General features: G+C 46.0%; 1 protein-coding gene across 3 annotated transcripts in view; it reads left to right on the plus strand.

Annotated features, from left to right (window-relative positions):
- LOC147120603 (desmin-like) overlaps positions 1–23,523 on the plus strand; it is a 149,425-nt gene that overhangs the window by 55,962 nt on the left and 69,940 nt on the right. For all 3 annotated transcript variants that reach the window (XM_085986732.1, XM_085986733.1, XM_085986731.1), the window contains one exon: positions 19,273–19,431. In XM_085986732.1, the coding sequence (XP_085842858.1) occupies positions 19,273–19,431 (159 nt within the window). The remainder of the gene's footprint in view (positions 1–19,272; positions 19,432–23,523) is intronic.

The raw sequence follows: 23,523 nt of genomic DNA on the forward strand, positions 1-23,523 counted from the left end.
AGTCACATCTGTTTACATTATCTAACTAAAGTTTCCTGTCCATAAGTCCACTATGAAAACAGATACAAAGGTTGGAATTTTTACCTGGAGACCCGCTGTGGGAGCAGGGGTTCCGGTAGAGCGCTAGAAACCTGGAACTCCGGGTTTCCCCGCACACTGGAGTTTTAACTCCTTTAAAACCGAAAGTAGGTGGGTTGGGATTCAGATTTTTCACACTTATACCTCCCACCTGACCCCAACCCACCCGTTTTTGGTGTTAACTTTGGGGGGGGGAAATGGGTAATTTTTTTCATTTAACAAGCTAGCTATTGCCGCCTTATCCATTAGAATCTTGCCTGCATCTGTCTTTAATGGGCCCACATTCCCCATTACCACTCTCTTTCTCTTAATATATTGATAACTTTTGGTGTTTGCTTCGATACCCCTTGCAGCTATTTTTCTTTTGCTTAATGTTGTCTCTTGCCACATTTGTTGATCATGGTTGTTTAACTACGCAAGTGGAGCCTTTGCCTAACCTAATATAATATAGAATTTACCCTCTACCCTTTTGAACTTTGTGCTTTTAGATTGGAAATAAGAAAATGTGGTACCTAAAAAGGGAAGGGGTGGGGGAGAGGCAAATCTGAACCCACAACTACAGGATTATTGGTCTACCATCAGTAGTGAGTAAAATATATAGCATAATTTAATAATCAAGTGGCTTGGATTCAGAAAGACAGGTCTCTGTGACAAGTTCCTTGACTTCTTTGAGGATTTTAAAATAAAGTCAATAATAGCCTTTTGGAAAGCCTTTGACAAGGTACCACATGAAAGACTCCTAATAAAACTAAAAATCATGAGATTTCAGGGTATACATGGGACTGGATAAGAAGGTGGGGGAAAAAAATAGGAAACAGTAATTGTGGGAGGTGTAGGGGTAGAAAATGGGCACCACAAGGGCCAATTTTAGGGGACCAACATCCTGCACCGCAAGGATGCCTGATGGATTTCCAACCCAATATTGGGTCGAGCTATTTCTCAGGTGTTTGGGGCGGCCGCCTAAAACATACGTTAGACTCCTTGCATATGCTAATGAGGGGCCTAACACCGGATTTAGGACCACTCAAGGAAATTGGTTTGCCCTGAGCAGAGCAGGCGTTGGGCCTAGTAAGCAGCGCTGACAAAAAGGTTGTTTGTTCATGTGGAGCCAGGAAGAGCAGGCGTGATCCCAATTGCACTCCCCCCGGGACTTACCTGTGAGCTGCTGCCAACGAGAAAAAAGGCTCAACATTCATCCGTATAAAATGGGCAAACTGCCTGTGGAGGGATCCTGGTTGGGACGCAAGCTCCGTGCGGGCCTAAAGAAATATCCACCCTATAGTCTCTGACTCGAAGGAGGTGTTAAATGGGGTGCTCTCGATGCAGAAACCAAGTGTAAAGTTGATAAATTTGCACTTAAAAGATACACATCAAGTAGCAGAATGATTTAAATCAGTTAAGCAGTTGGCAAACAAATGGAAAAAGATGTTTCATATTGCATATAGGTTGATAGTTATACAATGAAGGGACTAGAATGAACACAGAAACTTGGAAAGGACCTGCGAGTAACAATAGACTCAATGCTATTAATTTTGAGACAGAGTGGAGAAGTCAATAAAAAATAAAATTGCGTGTTAGGATACATAGCCAGAGTTGTGCAGTATAAGTTATATAGTTATTATTGTTATAAATCTCATCATTCATCAAGAAACTACTCGCGAAATAACGCTGGACGGCCAGCTGGTGGCGCCGTCCAAGGAGTATAAATACTCGGACGTCGGCCCCAGCTTGCTAGGGACATTTTGTAAGACAAGGAACTAGTGAAGTACAACTAGACCTCCATGTTCTGAAACAAGTTGATTAAAGCCTTGCTTTATGCTCAAACCAAGTGCGTAGTGAGTTTTATTACGTCAATTTAATCAACTTGATATCGACTCCACGCTTTGGGTGATTCGGGAACAGCCAGCTACGACTCGAACCGTAGAAGGGAACTCAGACAAGTAATCGATCCATCATGGAGAAACTTCTCAGACCCGCCCGTCTCGACCTGGACCCGAATTCACTTACAGCCGCTAAGGTATGGAAACACTGGCATCGTACCTTTAGCAACTTCCTTGAGGAGTGTGGTGAGAATGTTCCTAACAAGTTACGAATGCTTGCTAATTATGTATCCCCTCATGTGTTTGATTATATCGAAGACTGTGTAGACTATGATTCCGCTATCCAAATACTACAGCAGCTATGTGTCAAGTCCCCAAATGAAATTTTTGCTCGGCATCTACTGGCCACAACTCTACAACAACCCGGGGAATCACTTGACGAATTCCTTCAGAAACTTCACAGGCTCAGCAAGGATTGTAATCTTAAAGCTGTTACAGCTGAGCAGTACCAGGAGGAGTTAATTCGTGATTCCTTTATTAATGGGATTGCGTCTCCCTTCATACGTCAGCGCCTGTTGGAGAATAAAACCCTCAAGTTACAGGCTGCCTATGACCAGGCATGTTCTCTGGACTTAGCAAAGAGGAATGTAGACAGCTATCTTTCACCACGTGCACGGGCTGCTGCTATCACTTTTAGTGACTCTTTCGCTAGGCCTCGGGTGGAAGCTCTCATGGATGACGACTCCAACCCGGCTGATGACAATCCTACCCTAGAAACCTACACTGATGACGACCCCGCCCTAGCGGCATCTTGGCAATCTGGAAGGAAGTGTTTCTTCTGTGGAAGTGCGTTCCATTATAGGAAATTTTGTCCTGCTCGTAATCATTGCAGCAAGAAAGGTCACTTTTCTAAGATACGCCAGTCAAGAGCCGCTGTTAGTAAGAAAGGCCACTTTTCTAAGGTATACCAGTTGAGAGCTCCTGTTAGTTTTGCAGCTACTATCTATAAAACTGCTCCCCCCCCCCCCCCAAGAGCCACTACTAAGGTTACAGCTGCAATCTATAAAACTGCTCCTCCCCCAAGAACCACTACTAAGGTTACAGCGGTCATGGGTAAAACTGCCCCTCCTCCCATCACAGCTGTTTTTCCCCAAAGTCTGTCCCATGCAGTCACGAAGGTTCCGGTAAATGGACACATTTTGAGTGCACTAATCGACTCATGCAGCTCTGACAGCTTCATTAGTGAGCGGGCTGTCAGTAAGTTAAAACTGTGTATTTACCCCTCGGACAGGGAAATTGCAATGGCGCTGATGACACTGACCACCAATTCTTCTGGCTTTTGTCTTGTCGACCTTATTCTCAATGGCCGCACTTATTTCTCCACCCGGCTCGGGGTGCTCAAGAACCTATGCAGTGATGTGCTCCTGGGACAGGATTTCCAGAAACAACACAAAAGACTCACTTTCGAGTTTGGAGGGTCAAAGCCGGAGCTTACTATTTCCAAAGTACCGTTTTGTGCGCTTTCGGCGGCTTCGCTCGACGAGCCCTCCTTGTTTGCCAATCTTTGCCCCCGATGTAAGCCCATAATCACTAAATCACGACGTTTCAGCCAAGATGGTCGATCCTTTATCGAGACAGAAATCTCTCGCCTTCTAGCTGATGGTATCATTGAGCCATGTTCATCTTCCTGGCGGGCTCAAGTCGTCATTGTTAAAAATTCTCTGAAGCAACACAAGAAACGTCTTTGTATCGATTACTCGCGAACTATTAACCAGTATACCGACCTGGATGCCTACCCACTACCACGCATCGATGACATGGTCAATAACCTTGCCAACTACAAGGTATTTTCAACTTTTGATTTAAAGAGCGCATATCATCAAGTGCCGTTAAAGGACTCTGACAAGAAGTATACGGCCTTTGAGGCCAATGGTCGACTTTACCAGTTTTGTCGCCATCCATTTGGGGTCACCAATGGGGTGGCCATCTTTCAACGGGCAATGGATAGCCTAGTCAAACAGGAGAACTTAACGGACACTTTTCCATATCTGGATAATATCACCATTGCTGGTCATGATCGGAAGGAGCATGATGCCAACCTCCAGAAATGTTTTGACGTTCTCCATCGTCGCAACTTAACCTTAAATGAGTCCAAATCTGTGATATCAGTACCATCAGTCAACATCCTTGGCTACTGGGTGGGCAACAGTGTCATCAAACCGGATCCGGAGTGACTTCGTCCACTTCAGGAGCTCCCTCCCCCTACGAATCTCTGCTCTCTTCGTCGGGCACTCGGCATGTTCGCCTATTATGCGAAATGGATACCCCACTTCTCCGACAAGATCCAGCCCCTGCTTCACGCAAAGTCATTTCCATTAGCGGCAACGGCTATTTCAACTTTCAACCTCCTCAAGCGACAACTGGAAAAAGCCACGCTTCGTTCCATTGCTGAAAATCTTCCTTTTGTGGTCGAGTGCGATGCATCGGATGTGGCGATCTCTGCTACCTTGAATCAAGGTGGTCGACCCGTTGCATTTCTGTGCAGAACTTTGCAGGGTAGCGAGCTCCATTATCCTCCTGTCGAGAAGGAGGCTATGGCCATCATCGAAGCTGTATGTAAATGGAGTCATTTTCTCGCTCGTTGCCATTTCACACTTATAACCGATCAGCGCTCCATGGCCTTTATGCTGGATAACCGGAAACGCACTAAGATCAAGAATAACAAAATACAACTCTGGAGGATGGAATTGGCTGCCTTTGGATGCACCATACATTATCGACCCGGCAAAGAGAATGTGGCCCCGGATACCCTCACGCGGGCATTCTGCTCTTCTATGTCAACTTCGACTCTGGCGGATCTTCATACTGACTTATGCCATCCTGGCGTTACCCGTATGTTGCACTTTGTGCGATCTAAAAATCTCCCATTTTCTACAGAAGATGTGAAAAGAACGTGCTCCTCCTGTAGAATTTGTGTGGAATTAAAACCGCAATTCTTCCGTCCATCAGATGGCTCGCTCATACACGCAATGCAGCGACTCGGCATTGACTTTAAAGGGCCATTGCCTTCCTCAACGCGAAACACCTACTTACTGACTATGGTGGACGAATATTCACACTTTCCCTTTGCTTTCCCCTGTCCCATTATGCTTACTTCCACAGTGATCAAATGCCTTGATCAAGTATTTTCCCTTTGCGATACGGCAATTTCATCCACTCTGATCGGGGTCCTTCCTTCATGTCAAGCGAACTCAAAAGTTATCTCTCCCAACGGGGAATCGCCACAAGTAAAACGACACCGTACCATCCCATCGGTAACGGACAGGTTGAGAGATACAACACTATCATTTGGAACGCTGTTTGTCTTGCGCTGAGGTCACGCAACCTACCAGACCAGCAGTGGGAAACTATGCTCCCTGACGTGTTGCATTCCATCAGGTCTCTCCTTTCTACGTCTACCAATGTCACACCTCACGAGCGATTCTTCAGCTTCCAGCGTCGCTCCACCCATGGGACGTCTCTACCGTCATGGTTGGCAGCTCCCGGCCCCGTGCTGCTCCGAAGATTCGTCCGATCATCTAAAACCGATCATCTCGTCGACGAGGTAGAACTCACAGACGTCAACCGCACGTGCGGTACCCTGATGGCCGGGAGTCCACCGTTTCGCTCTGGGACCTGGCTCCCTGTCCGGCCGGTTCCACGGACCCAACCGATAGAGGGACCCACGGGGATGATGCCGACACTCTGCGCTCCCCCAAAGATGACGCCCTACCTGGGGCATCGAGAGGTCTGCCAGCTGCCCCACTGGATCCACTCGGGGAGCCGAGCGCTCCCCGTGGGATGGCCACCCGAGGTCAGGACACCGGTCAATCCCCGGCTATCCAACAGGATGAAGCCAGTTCTGCACCTGTGGGGACCCGCACCCGGAGTCACGATCTCCCCAGCCTCCCTTGAGTCGATCAGAGCAACACTGGCCCTGTCGATCCACCGGTACAGATCAAGCGGCCCAGGGACCAAGACACGGTCCGGGGAGACGTGCCTTCTAGCCATAAACAAAAATCTAAAAGACTGCGGCTATTCGTGGTCCGCCTGATCCGCTAAGAGGAAGTCGTCAGACTTCCAAATCTTTTAGGCAGGAAGAATGTTATAAATCTCATCATTCATCAAGAAACTACTCGTGAAATAACGCTGGACAGCCAGCTGGTGGCGCCGTCCAAGGAGTATAAATACTCGGGCGTCGCCCCCAGCTTGCCAGGGACATTTTGTAAGACAAGGAACTAGTGAAGTACAACTAGACTTCCATGTTCTGAAACAAGTTGATTAAAGCCTTGCTTTATGCTCAAACCAAGTGCTTAGTGAGTTTTATTATGTCAGTTATAACCCCATAACCCTCAGGGATATCCTGAGGCTTTATAATGCACTGGTCAAACGACACCTCTGGGAGCACCATCCGTGGCTAACTAAGGAAGTAAAGGATGGTATCAAATTGAAAATGAAGGTATACAATGTTGCCAAGATTGGTGAGAGACCAGAGGATTGGGAAATTTTTAAAAACCTACAAAGGATGACTAAAGAAATAATAGAGAGAAGATGAATTATGAGAGAAAACTGGCAAGAAACATTAAAACAGATAGTAAGCGCTACTACAGGTATATAAAAAGGAAGAGGGTAGGTAAAGTAAACGTTGGTCCCTTAGAGGATGAGACTGGGGAATTAATAATGGGGAACGGGGAAATGGCAGAGACTCTGAACAAATATTTTGTATCTGTCTTCACTTTAGAAGACACTAACAACATCCCAATAATGGATAATCAAGGGGCCACAGGGAGGGGGGAACTAAAGACAATCACTATCACTAGGGAAATAGTACTTGGTAAAATAATGGGACTAAAAGACGACAAGTCCCCTGGACTAGATGGCCTGCATCCCAGGGTCTTAAAAGAAGTGGCAGCAGAGATAGTGGATGCATTGGTTGCAATATACCAAAATTCCCTGGACTCTGGAGAGGTCCCAGCGGATTGAAAAACCGCAAATGTAACACCCCTATTTAAAAAAGGAGGGAGACAGAAAGCAGGAAACTATAGACCACTTAGCCTAACATCTGTCATTGGGAAAATGCTGGAGTCCTTCATTAAGGAAGCAGTAGCAGGGCATTTGGAAAATCATAATGCAGTCAAGCAGAGTCAGCATGGTTTTATGAAAGGGAAATCATGTTTAACAAACTTGCTGGAGTTCTTTGTCCACCCTGCTCGTTACATCCTCAAAGGTGAACCAGTAGATGTAGTGTATTTGGATTTCCAGAAGGCATTCGATAAGGTGCCACATAAAAGGTTACTGCATAAGTTAAGAGCTCACGGAGTTGGGGGTAATATATTAGCATGGATGGATAGAGAATTGGCTAACTAACAGAAAGCAGAGAGTCGGGATAAATGGGTAATTTTCCGGTTGGCAAACGGTAACTAGTGGGGTGCCACAGGGATCGGTGCTGGGGCCGCAACTATTTACAATCTACATTAATGACTTGGATGAAGGGACCGAGTGTAATGTAGCCAAGTTTGCAGATGATACAAAGATGGGTGTGAAAGCAAGTTGTGCAGAGGATTCAAAGAACCTGCAAAGGGATGTAAACAGGCTAAGTGAGTGGGCAAACATTTGGCAGATGGAGTATAATGTGGGAAAGTGCGAGGTTATACACTTTGGCAGGAAAAATAAAAAAGCAAATTATTATTTAAATGGAGAGAGATTACAAAATGCTGTAGTTCAGAGGGACCTGGGGGTCCTTGTGCATGAAACACAAAAAGTTAGCATGCAGGTACAGCAAGTAATCAAAAAGGCAAATGGAATGTTGGCCTTTATTTCTAGGGGGTTGGAGTATAAAAACAGGGAAGTCCTGCTACAACTGTACAGGGTATTGGTGAGACCGCACCTTGAGTACTGTGTACAATTTTGGTCTCCTTATTTAAGGAAGGATATACTTGCATTGGAGGCAGTTCAGAGATGATTCACGAGGTTAATTCCAGAGATGAGGGGGTTGACTTATGAGGAAAGGTTGAGCAGGCTGGGCCTATATTCTTTGGAATTTAGAAGAACAAGAGGTGATCTTATTGAAACATATAAGATACTGAGGGGGCTCGAGAAGGTAGATGCAGAGAGGATGTTTCCCCTCGGGAGCACAGTTTTAGAATAAAGGGTCGCCCTTTTAGAACTGAGATGAGGAGGAATTTCTTCTCGGGGTCGTAAATCTGTAATTCTCTGCCTCGGAGAGCCGTGGAGGCTGGGTCATTAAATACATCTAAGGTGGAGATAGACAGATTTTTGCAAGATAAGGGAGTGAAGGGTTATGGGGAGCAGGCAGGGAAGAGGCTTTGAGCCCAAGATCAGCCATGATCTTATTGAATGGTGGAGCAGGCTCGAGGGGCCAAGTGGCCTATTCCTGCTCCTATTTCGTATGTTCTTGTGCACTGCATAATATTTTGGGCACCATACTTCAAGAGACATATATGCAGAGTAGAACAAGATGGATCCCAAGTGCAATAGGAATATAGGAACAGGAGTAGGCCAATCAGCCCCTTATGCCTGTTCCGCTATTTAATTACATAGGGGGGAAAATTTGTCCCCTTAGTGCCGTCTGCTGGCGCTAGTGGGAGGCACTAACGGGGCACCAGAGCATTATCGCCAGGGCGAGATGAATCCAGCCGTGCATGCCGAATCCCGTTCTTCCCTTCACACCCCCCCCCCCCCCCGTAGCGCTGCCGGTAACAGTTATTGGCGGGAGCCCCAACGCCAGGTGGGTCGCGACGTCAGTTTTTTTTAAATTCATTTTTGGGATATGGGCGTCGCTGGCTAGGCCTGCATTTAGTGCCCATCCCTAATTGCCCTTGAGAAGATGGTGGTGAGCTGCCTTCTTGAACCGCTGCAGTCCATATGGTGTAGGTACACCCACAATGCTGTTAGGAAGGGAGTTCCAGGATTTTGGCCCAGCGACAGTGAAGGAACAGCGATACAGGTCCAAGTCAGGATGGTGTGTGGCTTGGAGGGCAACTTGTAGGTGGTAATGTTCCCATGCGTCTGCTGCCCTTGTCCTTCTAAGTGGTAGAGGTCGTGGGTTTGGAAGGTGCTGTTGAAGGAGCTTTGGCGAGTTGTTGCAGTGCATCTTGTAGATGGTACACACTGCAGCCACAGTGTGCCGGTGGTGGAGGGAGTGAATGTTGAAGGTGATGGATGGAGTGCCAATCAAGTGGGCTGCTTTATCCTGAATGGTGTCGAGCTTCTTGAGTGTTGTTGGAGCTGCACTCATCCAGGCAAGTGGAGAGTATTCCATCACACTCCTGACTTGTGCCTTGTAGATGGTGGAAAGGCTTTGGGGAGTCAGGAGGTGAGACACTCGCCGCAGAATTCCCAGCCTCTGGCCTGCTCTTGTAGCCACAGTATTTATATGGCTGGTCCAGTTCAGTTTCTGATCAATGGTAACCCCCAGGATGTTGATAGTGGGGGATTCAGCGATGGTAATGCCATTGAATGTCAAGGGGAGATGGTTAGAGTCTCGCTTGTTGGAGATGGTCATTGCCTGGCACTTGTGTGGTGCGAATGTTACTTGCCACTTGTCAGCCCAAGTCTGAATGTTGTCCAGGTCTTGCTGCATATGGACACGGACTGTGTCAGTATCTGACGAGTCTCGAATGGTGCTGAACAGTGTGCAATCATCAGCGAACATCCCCACTTCTGACCTTATGATGGCGGGAAGGTCATTGATGAAACAGCTGAAGATGGTTGGGCCTAGGACACTGCCCTGAGGAACTCCTGCAGTGATGTCATGTGATTGAGATGAGTGTGCAACGCTCACTGACCGCCCGATCTGCAAAATTGATTGTCGCCACCTACCTTAGTGCCTGGAGTAAACACCGGCAGGGACAGCTGGTGTGAAGCACCAGGAAGCCAGCTCCAGGGACGTTATTTAAAGGCATCATCAGTAATGACTCGCAGCTGTCCGTTTCAGTGGTTTCTTCTCAGTCTCACATACTCCCAACAGTTTCATTCAGTAATTTAAAGGTTCTTTTGTATCAGGAGTGTTGTGCCAACTAAAAAGTAGCTACATTTATTCTTCAAATCGAACTGTTATACTTGGTAACATTAGTGGGCGTTGTACTGCCATGCCACCTCGCCCTCCAGGATCTACAGTGGAACGAGTGTAGGCAGCGAGAATGACGGGAACATGTGCGCAGAGAGATGAGGAGGAACATCAGTGCTCTCACCAGGCGTCCTTACCCTCCGAGGGTATTCCGAAATCACTTCTCCTACCTTCAATGAAGCAAGGAGCAGTGTATTAGATGGCTCCGCCTCACCAAGGAGCTGGTCACAGAACTCTGCCACCTCCTCCAAACAGATCTCAAGCCTCACACCAGGATGACTTAAAGCCCACATCCCCCATCATTCCATCCCTCTCGCAGGCCCTTTCACACTGCCAAGCTGAAATGACAGACACCACAAAAGAATGGTAAGTGAATTAATAAATTTATCAAAAATCAAGGAACATATATTTACATCAAAAATATTAACTAATCACCCTTGTGCAATCTCTTAGTGCCTCTCGTTACTGTGCCTTTGCCTACTCTAGTGCTCCTGCGAAGTGTTGGCCCAGTGGCTGCAGCAGGGCTGGTGGAAGCCTGCTGAGTGTCCGTGCGGGAGACTTCAGATGGCCTTGCAAGACTCCTTCGACCAGCTCTGGGCCTGGAAGGCCCTGCTGTAGACTGCACCACCTCAGCATGGGCAGCAACAGTCTGGGCTGGCTGGATGACAGGCAGTGACATGGGCAGTGGCAGTGGTGGGTGCAGGAATGCTGTTGTCCTGAGAGAGGACAGCAGGTTCCTGCTCCACTGACCCACTGCCACTCCCTTGGGGCAGCATCTCTGCATCCCTAGCAATCTGTTGGAGCACAGATTGCTGGCCTGCTGCGACACCATGAAAGCCTTGGTTGACGGTGGTAGACCTAGCAACAGTGGCAGCAGTCAGAGCTTGCGTGGCATCAAGCGGAGACTGCATGAGAGCAGTCTGAGATTGGATGCAACAAAGCATAGATTGCATTACAGTACTAAGACATTGCGTCGCTTCCGCCTGTGCTGCAATGGAAGTTGCCAGATTGCCCATCACACACGGCATCAAGTCTGGGTCGCCACGGTCTCTCAGGGAGTCTACCATCCTTTGCAGACCGGAAATGATGGGCTCCATGGTGTGTACAGAGCCTTGTACAATGTTGGAGGTGGACTCCACTACACTCCTCCCCATTGCCGAGAGGCTCTCGGGCACCCTTGCCATTGCACCTATCATCTCCGTGTGCATGCCCATCACCCTTCTTCTAAACGCCTCCCCATCCAGCTCCTCCTCTGAGTCCTGTACAGCAGAACTCATGTGCGAACTCACCATCTTGGGAGCTGGCCCCTGAGCTACCCTTTTCCCCCTGGCCTTGCTGCAGCCCACTCGCCTCCGGTGCCTCACTCTGTGCAGATCCCGCTACTATACTAGCCTCTAAAGGACACGTAGTGCCAGTATCTGAGCTGGTGCCTGCGGATGAGAGATGCAGTGATGTGGTATGTTCTTCCTCCTCCTCTTCTCCTGCCTCGCTCTCTATGGTGCCCTCAGGGACAGGCTGCTCAGGTGCTTGCTGATTATCTGAATGCCTAAAGGCACAAGAGTCGGGTTAAGGTGAGAGGAGGGGAAGGGAGAAATGCATGCATACAGCATGATTAGCCGGAAAGTGCGAAATCCTTATGGGGTGAGGGGGAAGTGGGATGTGAGAAGAAGGAGTCAGGATGAACATACCGTTGTTGTCCCTAAGGGGCTCAACGTCGCCAGTGGCCATGGCGCCCACCACCTGGCACCCAATAATCTGCAGCACTGTATTCTCCAGCTCCCTCCTGTTGTGAGCCACCTTGGCCTGCAAGAGAAAGGAAAGTGTGTGAGTGAGTGTGAAGCAATGTATTTGGTGGATGTGCCTCTCATAGTTGAATAGCTGTCATTGTGTGCAAGGTGTGAGATGTGGGTGAGAGTGTTGGTAGGTAGAGATTGTTAGTAGATGAATGCTGGGGGTGTGGTGATTTGGGCAGTGTGTGAAGACTGTGGTTCAGACGGTGGTATGTAGCATTTGTTGAAGCATTGACTCACCCTTGTAATGATCAGTAACATGTCATTCTAGAATGGTGCACTAGGTGGAGCTGTATGTTTAGTAGTGGGGCTACCCACAAGGCAGTAGTCAAGATGGATGCCTGTACACTAGTCCACATGGCTGAATAAATGACTAGCTCAAGCTAGCTGTTCATAATGAAAACGTCTATTTATTTATGAACATAACATGGTACCAGGATTGGTAATATCTGCTGAATATTGTGAAACGCGACATGGAGAATTTGAAGCCACCGGAGGGTTTGAAACTCACGGGGAATGTCGACTGCAATTGGCGGACTTTCAAACAACAATTCGAACTCTACATTGCCGCCATCGGGTTCGGTACGATGCCAGACGCAAGGAAAATAGCGTTACTGCTCACGGTTACAGGCCCGCAGGTGATAGAGGTACTTAATACGTTTGTATTTGATCAAGAGGAGGACAGAGAAAAAATGGACGATGTGCTAAAGAAGTTTGATACACATTGTTCTCCCAAAAAGAACGAGACCTATGAGAGGTACGTGTTCCATTCACGGACACAGCAGCAAAATGAGACTTTTGATAGCTTTGTGACCGATCTGAAACTGAAAGCACAGACATGTAATTTCTCTGAACTGAAATCATCCATGATTCATGACCAGATTGTGTTTGGTATTCATGATAAAAAAGTCAGGGAACGTTTGTTGAGAGAAACCGAACTAACATTGGAGGATGCTGTGAAAATATGCCATGCCAGTGAGCTAGCTCGGCAGCACGCAAAGACTTTCAGTGAAATTAATAATGATGCGACTGTAATGAGTGACTGTGCTGCTGTCGGTGCTGTGTCCTACGAGGGGAAGAAACATGGGCAGAACAGAAATGCAAAGCAATCGGAGGATGGAATTTTTAATTGTAAACGCTGTGGTTACCAGCACCAGTCAAGACAATGCCCAGCGTTTGGGAAAATGTGCACAAAATGTAATGGAAAGAATCACTTTGCGAAACAATGCTTTTCAAAAGTAAAAACAAAGAAAGGGCAACAAGTCAATGTGATTGAGGACACTGATTTAAGTGAGACATTTTTTGTAGGAATGGTGTCGTGACAATATAGAAAAGGATACAGAAAATGTGCAGCCCTCAGGAATAAACAATGCTGAACATAAAGTTAATGCAGTAAAACAGGACAAATGGATGATGCCACTGCAGGTAAATGGAGCATTAGTTACATTGAAACTAGACACTGGGGCAAAAGCAAACTTAATCAGTATGAGTGACATTAAAAATATGAAAGAAAAGCCCAAAATACAGAAAAAGTCAGTACTACTGAAGAACTATAATGGAAAGAAAATAGATAGCTTAGGTGTATGCAGACTTAAAGTGACAGTCAAAGACAAAGTGCATCATCTCATGTTTTCTGTTGTGGCTGAAGGACTTGATTCACTACTAGGTGACAAAGCTTGTGAGGACTTAGAACTGGTCAAGAGAGTCTACCGTATAAACTGTGCCATAAGCAGACCAGATGACTCAGTGGATTCTGTAGTGAGTAATTTCCAGGATGTGTTCAAAGGATTTGGAGTTCTACCATTCACTTACAAGATCCAGCTAAAGGAGAATGCTCAGCCAGTGGTACATGCTCCACGGAGAGTTCTAGCACCCCTGCGTGACCGGCTCAAGAAAGAACTGGACAGAATGACCACACTAGGAGTCATCAGGAAAGTCGAAGAGCCAACAGACTGGGTTAACTCCATGGTATGTGTAAAGAAAAAGAACAATGATCTAAGAGTATGCATGGATCCAAAGGACTTAAATGCAAACATAAAATGTGAACACTACCAGATTCCCAAGCGAGAAGAAATCACCAGTGAAATGTCATGTGCCAAATACTTCACAAAGCTCGATGCCTCACAAGGATTTTGGCAACTAAAACTGGATGAAGAGAGCACCAAATACTGTACCTTCAACACACCATTTGGCAGGTATTGTTTCCCCAGAATGCCTTTCGGGATAATATCTGCATCTGAAATCTTTCATAGAGCGATGGAACACATAATTGAAGGTCTGGAAGGAGTTCGGGTCTATGTTGATGACATCATCATCTGGGGCTCCACACTGAAAGAACACAATGAGAGACTGACTAAAGTGTTACAGAGCATACGCCGGAATGGACTGAAGCTCAACAAAGCCAAGTGTCAGTTTGGCGTCCAGGAAGTCACTTTCCTAGGAGATAATCTATCTGGTAAAGGAATAGAGCCAGATATGGAAAAAGTAAACGCCATACTCAACATGCCCCGACCCACTGACAAAAAAGGAGTGTTACGCATCATGGGGATGATAAACTTCATTGGAAAGTTCATTCCTAACTTGTCAGCCAAGACAGCCTGTCTGCGAGACCTGCTACATAAAACAAATGAGTTTGCATGGACAGAAAGACATGAACAAGAGTGGATGAACGTGCTGACAACCACACCTGTACTCACCTTCTTTGACCCAACAAAGAGAATCAAAGTGTCAACGGATGCATCAAAAGATGGCCTAGGCGCGGTCTTGCTACAAGCAGAGGGTGAAGATTGGAAGGCTGTTGCCTATGCCTCCAGGTCCATGACTGACTCTGAGTGTCGATACGCCCAGATTGAAAAGGAATGTCTAGGCTTGGTAGTTGGACTAGAAAAGTTCCATGGCTACATATATGGACTTCCCACCTTTACAGTTGAGACAGACCACAGCCCACTGGTTGCCATCATAAAAAAAAACCTGAATGAGATGTCTCCAAGGATTCAACGACTCATGATGAAGCTGCAAAGATATGACTTTGAACTGATCTACACACCAGGCAAACACATAGTGTTAGCAGATGCACTATCCCAAGCACCCACAATGAGTCATGTGAGCTCTACTGAGGAAGACGTGGATGTTTATGTGAGTATGGTCACTGCTGCGCTGCCCGTGTCAGACACAAAATCAAAGCAAATAGCAGAAGAAACAGTAAAAGATACAGTGTTACAAACAGTAATAGAGAACATTCATCATGGTTGGCCAAAAGGTTCCTGTCCAAAGTACTATCACATCAGGTTAGAGTTAAGTGTCGCAAGTGGACTATTACTAAAACAGAACAGAATAGTCATTCCACAGGCTCTACGTCAAGACATGCTCAAAAGGATTCATGAGGGACACCTCGGAATTGAAAAATGCAAAAGGAGAGCAAGAGACACTGTTTATTGGCCTGGCATAAATAAGGACATTGAGAACATGATAGGCATATGTGAGACATGTCAGAAACGCCAAAACAAACAAGCAAAGGAACCAATGATAGTAGCTGACTTACCAACAGCACCATGGCAAAAGGTTGGTATGGACCTCTTTCATTTGAATGGTAAAGAAAAAGACTATCTAATAGTGATTGACTACTATTCTAACTATCCTGAGATGGCGCTGCTCTCAAGCTCATCAGCAAGCAGTGTCATAATGCATGTTAAAACCATCTTCGCCAGACATGGAATTCCCAGGATTGCCGTTAGCGACAATGGTCCGTGCTTCAACTGTAAGGAGTGGCAACAGTTTGCAGCACATTATGACTTTCAACACATCACATCCAGTCCTCTGTATGCTCAGTCGAATGGTAAGGCAGAGAAAGGTGTTCAAGTTCTCAAACAGCTACTGAAGAAAGCAACAGAAAGCAAGTCTGATCCTTATCTCGCCCTGCTGAGCTACCGAGCCTCCCCTTTAGATTGTGGTTCTTCACCTGCTGAACTCCTAATGGGTCGCAAGTTGCGCACCACGCTACCCTGCTGTGCAAAAGAAAAGCAGAGTAAGGAACTGAGACAGAGACTTCAACTGTTAAAGCTGAAACAGAAATCACACTATGACAAGTCATCCAAAACTCTGAAACCATTGACAAGGGATGATGTTGTCAGGATTGAGGATCCAGATGCATGGAACAGGAAAGCTACAGTTCTTGAGGAAGTAGGACCAAGGTCATACACTGTTAGAACCGAGGAAGGACAGATTCTCAGGAGGAACCGCCGTTCCCTCCTGAAAACACAAGAAACTATCCAAGAGCAAATCGATGACAATGCCGCAACTGAACCTTGTCACTCACCACCAGAACAATCTAACACAAACACACATACAGGCTCTCATGAAAACACATCAGACCTACCTGTGCTGAGAAGATCCACACGTGAAGTAAAAAAGCCTGATAGACTTAATCTTTGAGTACAAAGAAAACGATAATAAAAGAATGAAAAGCTTAGAGTTCATAAAGTAAAGCTTTGAAAATGTGTTGACTGTTGTGAAGATGTTTATGTCGTTATGATTGATTGATATTGATTGATATTGATTTTGTTTAACCTCTAAGGAAGGGGGATGTAATGATCAGTAACATGTCATTCTGGAATGGTGCACTAGGTGGAGCTGTATGTTTAGTAGTGGGGCTACCCACAAGGCAGCAGTCAAGATGGATGCCTGTACACTAGTCCACATGGCAGGATAAATGACTAGCTCAAGCTAGCTGTTCATAATGAAAAGTCTATTTATTTATGAACATAACAACCCTGATCACCCGAGTGAAGGCGTTAAATTTCTTCCTGCACTGTGTGGGGGTCCTGGGGTCCATAGTGCTGTCCGAGATGTGCTGCGCTACCTCCCGCCACATGGTGCGGAAGACTTGCGGCGAGGGCCTCCTGCCACTTGCCAGGTAGAGCACCACCCTCCGTCTCTCCACAGCGAAAACTAACGCCTCCAATGCTTGATCACAGAATCTGCGGGCTCTCTCCCCGGGGCGTGGATCTACCATGAGTACACCTGGTTCAGTCCTCCGGCTCCTTCTCCTTGTCCTACTTCTGCTTGTTGAGGCAGCAGCACAGCCAGCAATGCTGAGAATGAGGTGCTGCAGCATCAATGAACCTCAACTTTGAGTACTGAAAAAAGCCTGTGGCAATCATGACTTGCAATTAGACTGCACCTGATATTGGTCCACCCTTTGAGTGTAACGTCAATGAGCTTGGGCTTTAAGACTTGAATTAGGACTCCAATCATTTTTTTGAGCAGTGAGTATGAACTTTGCGTGCAGCCTAAAGCATTAGCGTCTGGCACGAATTCTCCTACTTCTCTACTGATACCGCCCATTCTTTGGCTACAATGAATTTCTAACCCACAGAATTTACAGCACAGAAGCAGGCCATTTGGCCCAACTGGTCTATGTCGGTGTTTATGCTCCACACGAGTCTCCTCCCACTCTATTTACTTCATCTCTCCCTATCAAAATCTTCCTTTCTCCCTCATGTACTTAGATGCAAATGCATCTATGCGATTCGCCTCAACCACTCCATGTGGTAGCGAGTTCCACATTCTCGCCATTCTCTGGGTAAAGAGGTTTCTCCCGAGTTCTTTGGATTTACTAGTCACCATCTTATATTTATGACCCCTAGTATTGGACTCTTACAAGTGGAAACATCTTCTCTACATCTACCCTATTGAATCCTTCATAATTTTAAAGACCTCTCAGTCTTTACTTTTGTAGAGAAAAGAGGCCCAGCCTGTTCAGTCTTTCCTGATAGTTTTACCCATTCAGTTCTGGTATCATCCTTATAAATCTTTTTTGCACTTTTTCCAGTGTTTCTATATTCTTTTTGTACTATGGAGACCAGAAGTATGCACGGCACTCGTAAGTGTGGTCTAACCAAGGTTCTTTATAAGTTTAACCTAACTTCTCTGCTTTTCAATTCTATTCCTATAGAAATGAACCCCAATGCTTTGTTTGCACTTTTTATGGCTTTGTTAACCTGTGTAGCTACTTTTAATGATTTATCTATCTGTACCCTAAATCACTTTGCGCCTCTACCCCATTTGGACTCTTATTTTCCAAGGAGTATGTAGCCTCCTATCCCTCCTACCAAAATGCACCACCTCACACTTATCTATATTGAAATTAATTTGCCATTTACACGCCGATTCTGCAAGTTTGTTAACATCTTGTACTTTTTTCGCAATCCTCCTCAGTATTAACTGTACCTCTAATTTTGTGCCATCCACAAATTTTGATTGCACTTCTGATTCCCGAGTCCAAATCCTGTATGCAAATGGTGAACAACGGTGGTTTCAGCACTGATCCCTGTGGAACACCACTTCCCACCTTCTGCCAGTCTGAGTAACTGCCTTTAACCCCTACTCTCCGTTTTCTGTTTTGTAATCCAGTTTGTGATCTCTTCTGCTTGTTGTCCCCTGATTCCACATGCTCTGAACCTAATCAAGAGTCTACTATGCCATGGTAGATCATATAATTGCAGGAAACTTTCTGGTATCCGGCACTGACGGGACCGAGCTGTTGCCGTTCCATCAAAACTGCCGGAGAAACCAGCACTAATGTTAAAACATACGGAGCTTCTGAGCTCCGTGTGAAGCAACAAACCCTGTTGCTTAGCAACAGCTTCTAAACAGTTGGCGTAGCTTGCAAGCGTCTCTGTAGCTAAGCAACAGCTTCAGCTAGACCTTGCAGAGCCACGACTGGAGAAAAAAAGCAACGAGAAGTAAAAAAAACTTATCTGAACCGACTCCTGAATTTTGCCAGTGGATAGAGCTTTCCGGACATTTAACCTCCAGTTAAACGAAAGTTTCCTGTATATGAAGGTCGATCTGCACTTCTATTCCATTAACCCGTCTTTGCCCCATATCCCTTGATGCCCTTAACAAAATAAACTATGAAAAAAGATTAGAGATGCTTAAGTCTAGAGAAAACAAAGTTAAGGAAGGATGTAATGAAGATATATAAGGGTAAATTGTGAGGCTCTTCGCCACCAAAGCAAATTGCAATTTGGAAAATCGCAGGCATGATTTTCTAATATGCGCAGACTGCATGTCACTAAATTTACTCTAAGGTGTTGAATAGCATAGATATGCTGAACCCAGAATATGATGTCAAGGTGGAAGTCAGGCCAGTAGGACAAGATGACATAAACTTAAATTAAAGGGAAGTAAATTAAAACCGATATTAGAAAGAATCTCTTTATTCAAAAGGTGATGAATAATTTGCCAGATTAGGTAGTAGAGTCAAAGACATTAGGCGGGTTCAAAATGCAGCTGGTGTTACGCTGGATGAATTAAGGTTAAAAAAAAATTATCTCGCACCTTATTGTAGCTCAAACCTCTCAAACTGCTTCACATACAATAAATCAATGGGATGAACTATGATGGGCCAAGTGGCCTGTATGGTCCTTGATTTAACCTATGTTTTGTCTTACAGGAGCGCATTTACTGGCAGAAGAAGGTAGACCACTTACAGAACCTTGAACAAGCAGATACACATAAATCAGACCTAGAACAGGCTCTGAAAGAGACCCATGCTGAATATGAACAGCTCGCTAAAAAGAATAAAGAGGATATGGAAAAATATAAGCAGAAGGTATGAATGGAAAATGTTTTAAAGGGGAAAAAAATCACACATGCGCAGAATTTTGAACGGAACATGCGGCCCAAACAAGATTGGAGGGAACATTGCTTGGGACGTTATACTATGTTAAAGGTGCTATATAAATGCAAGTTGTTGTTGCTGTTGTTAAGGAGGGGAGCAGAACCAGCAATGAAAGGTTTCTTTTAGCAGGCTTGGCTTCCTTTGGGGAAATTGGGAGGTGTACTGGGCACAATTTCCTGGGGATGTCCAAGAACTCCCCCAGCCAAGGGGGCCAGTGGAAGACCAAGACATAGCCTCGTCACCAGAATTTCCCAGCCTCCTCTCCATGTGGCATAATCCCAATGGAGCAGAGTTTCATCCCATTTTCCGCTGCCCACAGCCCCCTTCGGCAGTAATGCCTGAGAAGCACTAGTGCATCGGCAGAATTTCTGCCCCAAAGTCTCTAAAGTTGCAGGCCTTGAAATTCCTGTAGGGTTCTCTGCTAACAGAAGAGTGGCAGATTAGATTCCAAATTCATCATAGTGGACAGGACTTGTCTCAAATCCTGGAGACAGTCACTTTCAATTATTTTTGTGGGGCTGGGAGAAGCAGGTGTGCTCCTCCAAGCCATTGCTGCTCCGGCTCCCTCCAACAGAACCACTTTCTTCGGGCTTCTGGGGCAGCCAGGCCGCCCGATATTGTGGCAGCCCAGAGTTGCTGGGCTGCCGTGGGGCGCTCAGTCTCTGGCCACAGCCCGCTGTCCCGATGGTAATGAGGCTTGACCCTCAAAATGGATTGCACCTCCCACTGGGACTACTGGGCTGCCAGCCAGCGCATTTTGCCAGTCAACCACCCGAAGTCCGTTTGGGGAGGGAAATCCACCCCACGAATGGTTTGTCCTTTTGAGTCAGATGTTTATTTTAACCTTTATTTACTCCTCCCCCCTCCCCTCCCCCTTCAGTTTGAAGTTGTTTGGTTCCTTTGGGTCACTTTCTGATGTTCTGCCCTCAGTAATTGAAAAGAATTAAAGAATTTATTGAAAAGAATAAGAGTCGAGGGCCACCTTGTTCCACCTAAAAGTCAATTTTATTTCTTGTATTTTATTCTTTGCCATTACCATTGACAGATGGACTCTAACCCAGGAGCTCCTGGAGGTCTTTTGGGATGGACCTTGGGCAGGGTGGAATTTCTACCCACCCTATGGCTGTGCCCCTCACCCCATATCCCAGGGTTAGGACATTTACATATGGGTGAACAACTGAGCCGTTTACAGTACCAATGGGGTGCCCGCTTAGGTTGTATAGGAGGGGGAATTTGCTGCAGTACCTTGCAGTACAGAGTTCAGGTGAGGCCCCACAGCAGCAGCGGAGGCGGCGGCATTGCAGACCTGCGGGAGACTCGGAGCGGCGGTTTAAAAAGGGCGCCAGAGTTCAGGTGAGGCGTACCAGTCTCCAGTCTCCGAGCTCAGAGGGAGAGAAGTAAAAAGTAATTGAAGTGTGACATCACCAGAAAGCAGGTAGGTGATTGGTTGGTGAGTATTTCTCTCTTTTTAAACTTAAACTCTGTGGTTTATAGTTACTAAGGTCTCTCTGGTGTAGCAGGGACTATTGGTAAACCATTTAACTGTAGTGTAATTAGTGGGATTGATTGATTTAATTTAATTTCAATTAATTAAAGGGTAACTCATGGCAGGACAGCCCGGCCATGTGGTATGCTCTTCCTGCGCTATGTGGGAACTCAGGGACACTTCCTGTGTCCCTGACAACTACGTGTGCAGGAAGTGCATCCAGCTGCAGCTACTGATAGACCGCATTGCGGCACTGGAGCTGCGATTGGATGCATACTGGAGCGTTCGCGATGCTCGGGACATCGTGAATAGCATGTTTACAGAGTTGGACACCCCGCAGGTAGAGGTTGGACAGGCAGAAAGGGAATGGGTGACCAACAGGCAGAGTACTAGGCGCAGGCAGGTAGTGCAGGGGTCCCCTGTGGACATCCCCCTCTCAAACAGATACACCACTTTGAGTACTGTTGGGGGGGGATGGCTTATCAGAGGAAAGCAGCAGCAGCCAACTTCCTGGCACCAGGGGTGGCTCTGCTGCACAGGACGGAAGGAAAAAGAGGGGTAGAGCTATAGTAATAGGGGATTCTATTGTAAGCAGAATAGATAGGCGTTTCTGCGGGCACAAACGAGACTCCAGGATGGTGTGTTGCCTCCCTGGTGCAAGGGTCAAGGATGTCTCAGAGCGGCTGCAGAACATCTTGGAAGGGGAGGGTGAACAGCCAGTTGTCGTGGTGCATATAGGTACCAACGATATAGGTAAAAACCGGGATGAGGTCCTAAAAGCTGAATATAGGGAGTTAGGAGGTAAATTAAAAAATAGGACCTCAAACGTAGTAATCTCAGGATTGCTACCAGCGCCACGTGCTAGTCAGAGTAGAAATAGAAGGATATTTCAGATGAATACGTGGCTAGAGGAATGGTGCAACGGGGAGGGATTCAAGTTCCTGGGACATTGGAACCAGTTCTGGGGGAGGTGGGACCAGTTCAAACCGGACAGTTTGCACCTGGGCAGGGCTGGAACTGATGTCCTAGGGGGAGTGTTTGCTAGTGCTCTGGGGGAGGGTTTAAATTAAAATGGCAGGGGGGTTGGGAACCTGAGCAGGCAGACAGAGGAAAGTGAAACAAGGATAAAAGCATAAGATAGGAAGGAGAAAAACAAAAGTGGCAGTCAGAGAAATCAACAGTTTAAATCAAACGTGGCCACAGTAAATAATAATTCTAATAGGTCTAAGAGTGTTAAAAAAACAAGCCTGAAGGCTTTGTTTCTTAATGCGAGGAGCATTCGTAATAAGGTGGATGAATTGGCTGCGCAAATAGAGGTAAACGAATATGATTTGGTTGGGATTACGGAAACGTGGCTCAAGGATGGCCAAGGCTGGGAACTCAACATCCAGGGGTATTCGATATTCAGGAAAGATAGGCAAAAAGGAAAGGGAGGTGGGGTAGCATTACTGGTTAAAGAAGGGATTAACACAATTGTAAGGAAGGATATTAGCTCTGATGATGTGGAATCTGTATGGGTAGAATTGAGAAATACTATGGGGCAGAAAACGTTAATGGGAGTGGTATATAGACCTCCAAACAGTAAGGCAGAGGTTGGGGATGGCATTAAAAGGGAAATTAAAGAAGCAATAAGGGCACATCAGCCATCATGGGTGACTTTAATCTACATATAGATTGGGCTAACCAAATTAGTAACAATACTGTGGAGGAGGAATTCCTGGAGTGTTTACGGGATGGTTTCCTGGACCAATATGTCGAGGAACCAACCAGAGATCAGGCCATCTTAGACTGGGTATTATGTAACGAGAAAGGATTAATTAGCAATCTTGTTGTACGAGGCCCCTTGGGTCGGAGCGATCATAATATGATCGAATTCTTCATTAAGATGGAGAATGAAGAAGTTGACTCAGAGACTAGGGTCCTAAATTTAAATAAAGGAAACTACGATGGTCTGAGGCGCAAGTTGGGTAGGATTGATTGGGGAATGTCACTCAAAGGGTTGACAGTGGATAGGCAATGGCAAACATTCAAAGACCGCATGGATGAACTACAGAATTTGTTCATCCCAGTTTGGCATAAAAATAAAACAAAAAAGGTGACTCAACCGTGGCTAACAAGGGAAATTAGGGATAGCATAAGATGTAAGGAGAGGACATATAAATTGGCCAGAAAAAGCAATAATCCTGAGGATTGGGAGCAGTTTAGGATTCAACAAAGGAGGACAAAGGGATTAATTAAGAAGGGGAAAATAGAATATGAGAGTAAGCTTTCAGGGAACATAAAAACTGACTGTAAAAGCTTTTATAGATATGTGAAGAGAAAAAGATTGGTGAAGTCAAGCGTAGGTCCCTTGCAGTCAGAATCGGGGGAATTTATAATGGGGAACAAAGAAATGGCAGACCAACTAAATACATATTTTGGTTCTGTCTTCACAAAGGAGGACACAAATAACCTCCCAGAGATGCCGGGGAACATAGGGTCTAATGAAAGGGTGGAACTGAAAGAAAGCAGTATTTGTAGGGAAATGGTGTTAGGGA

Source organism: Somniosus microcephalus, chromosome 4 (assembly GCF_052327205.1).
Source record: "Somniosus microcephalus isolate GS21.2 chromosome 4, FLI_Smic_1.0, whole genome shotgun sequence".
In the NCBI taxonomy this organism is placed as follows: Eukaryota; Metazoa; Chordata; class Chondrichthyes; order Squaliformes; family Somniosidae; genus Somniosus; species Somniosus microcephalus.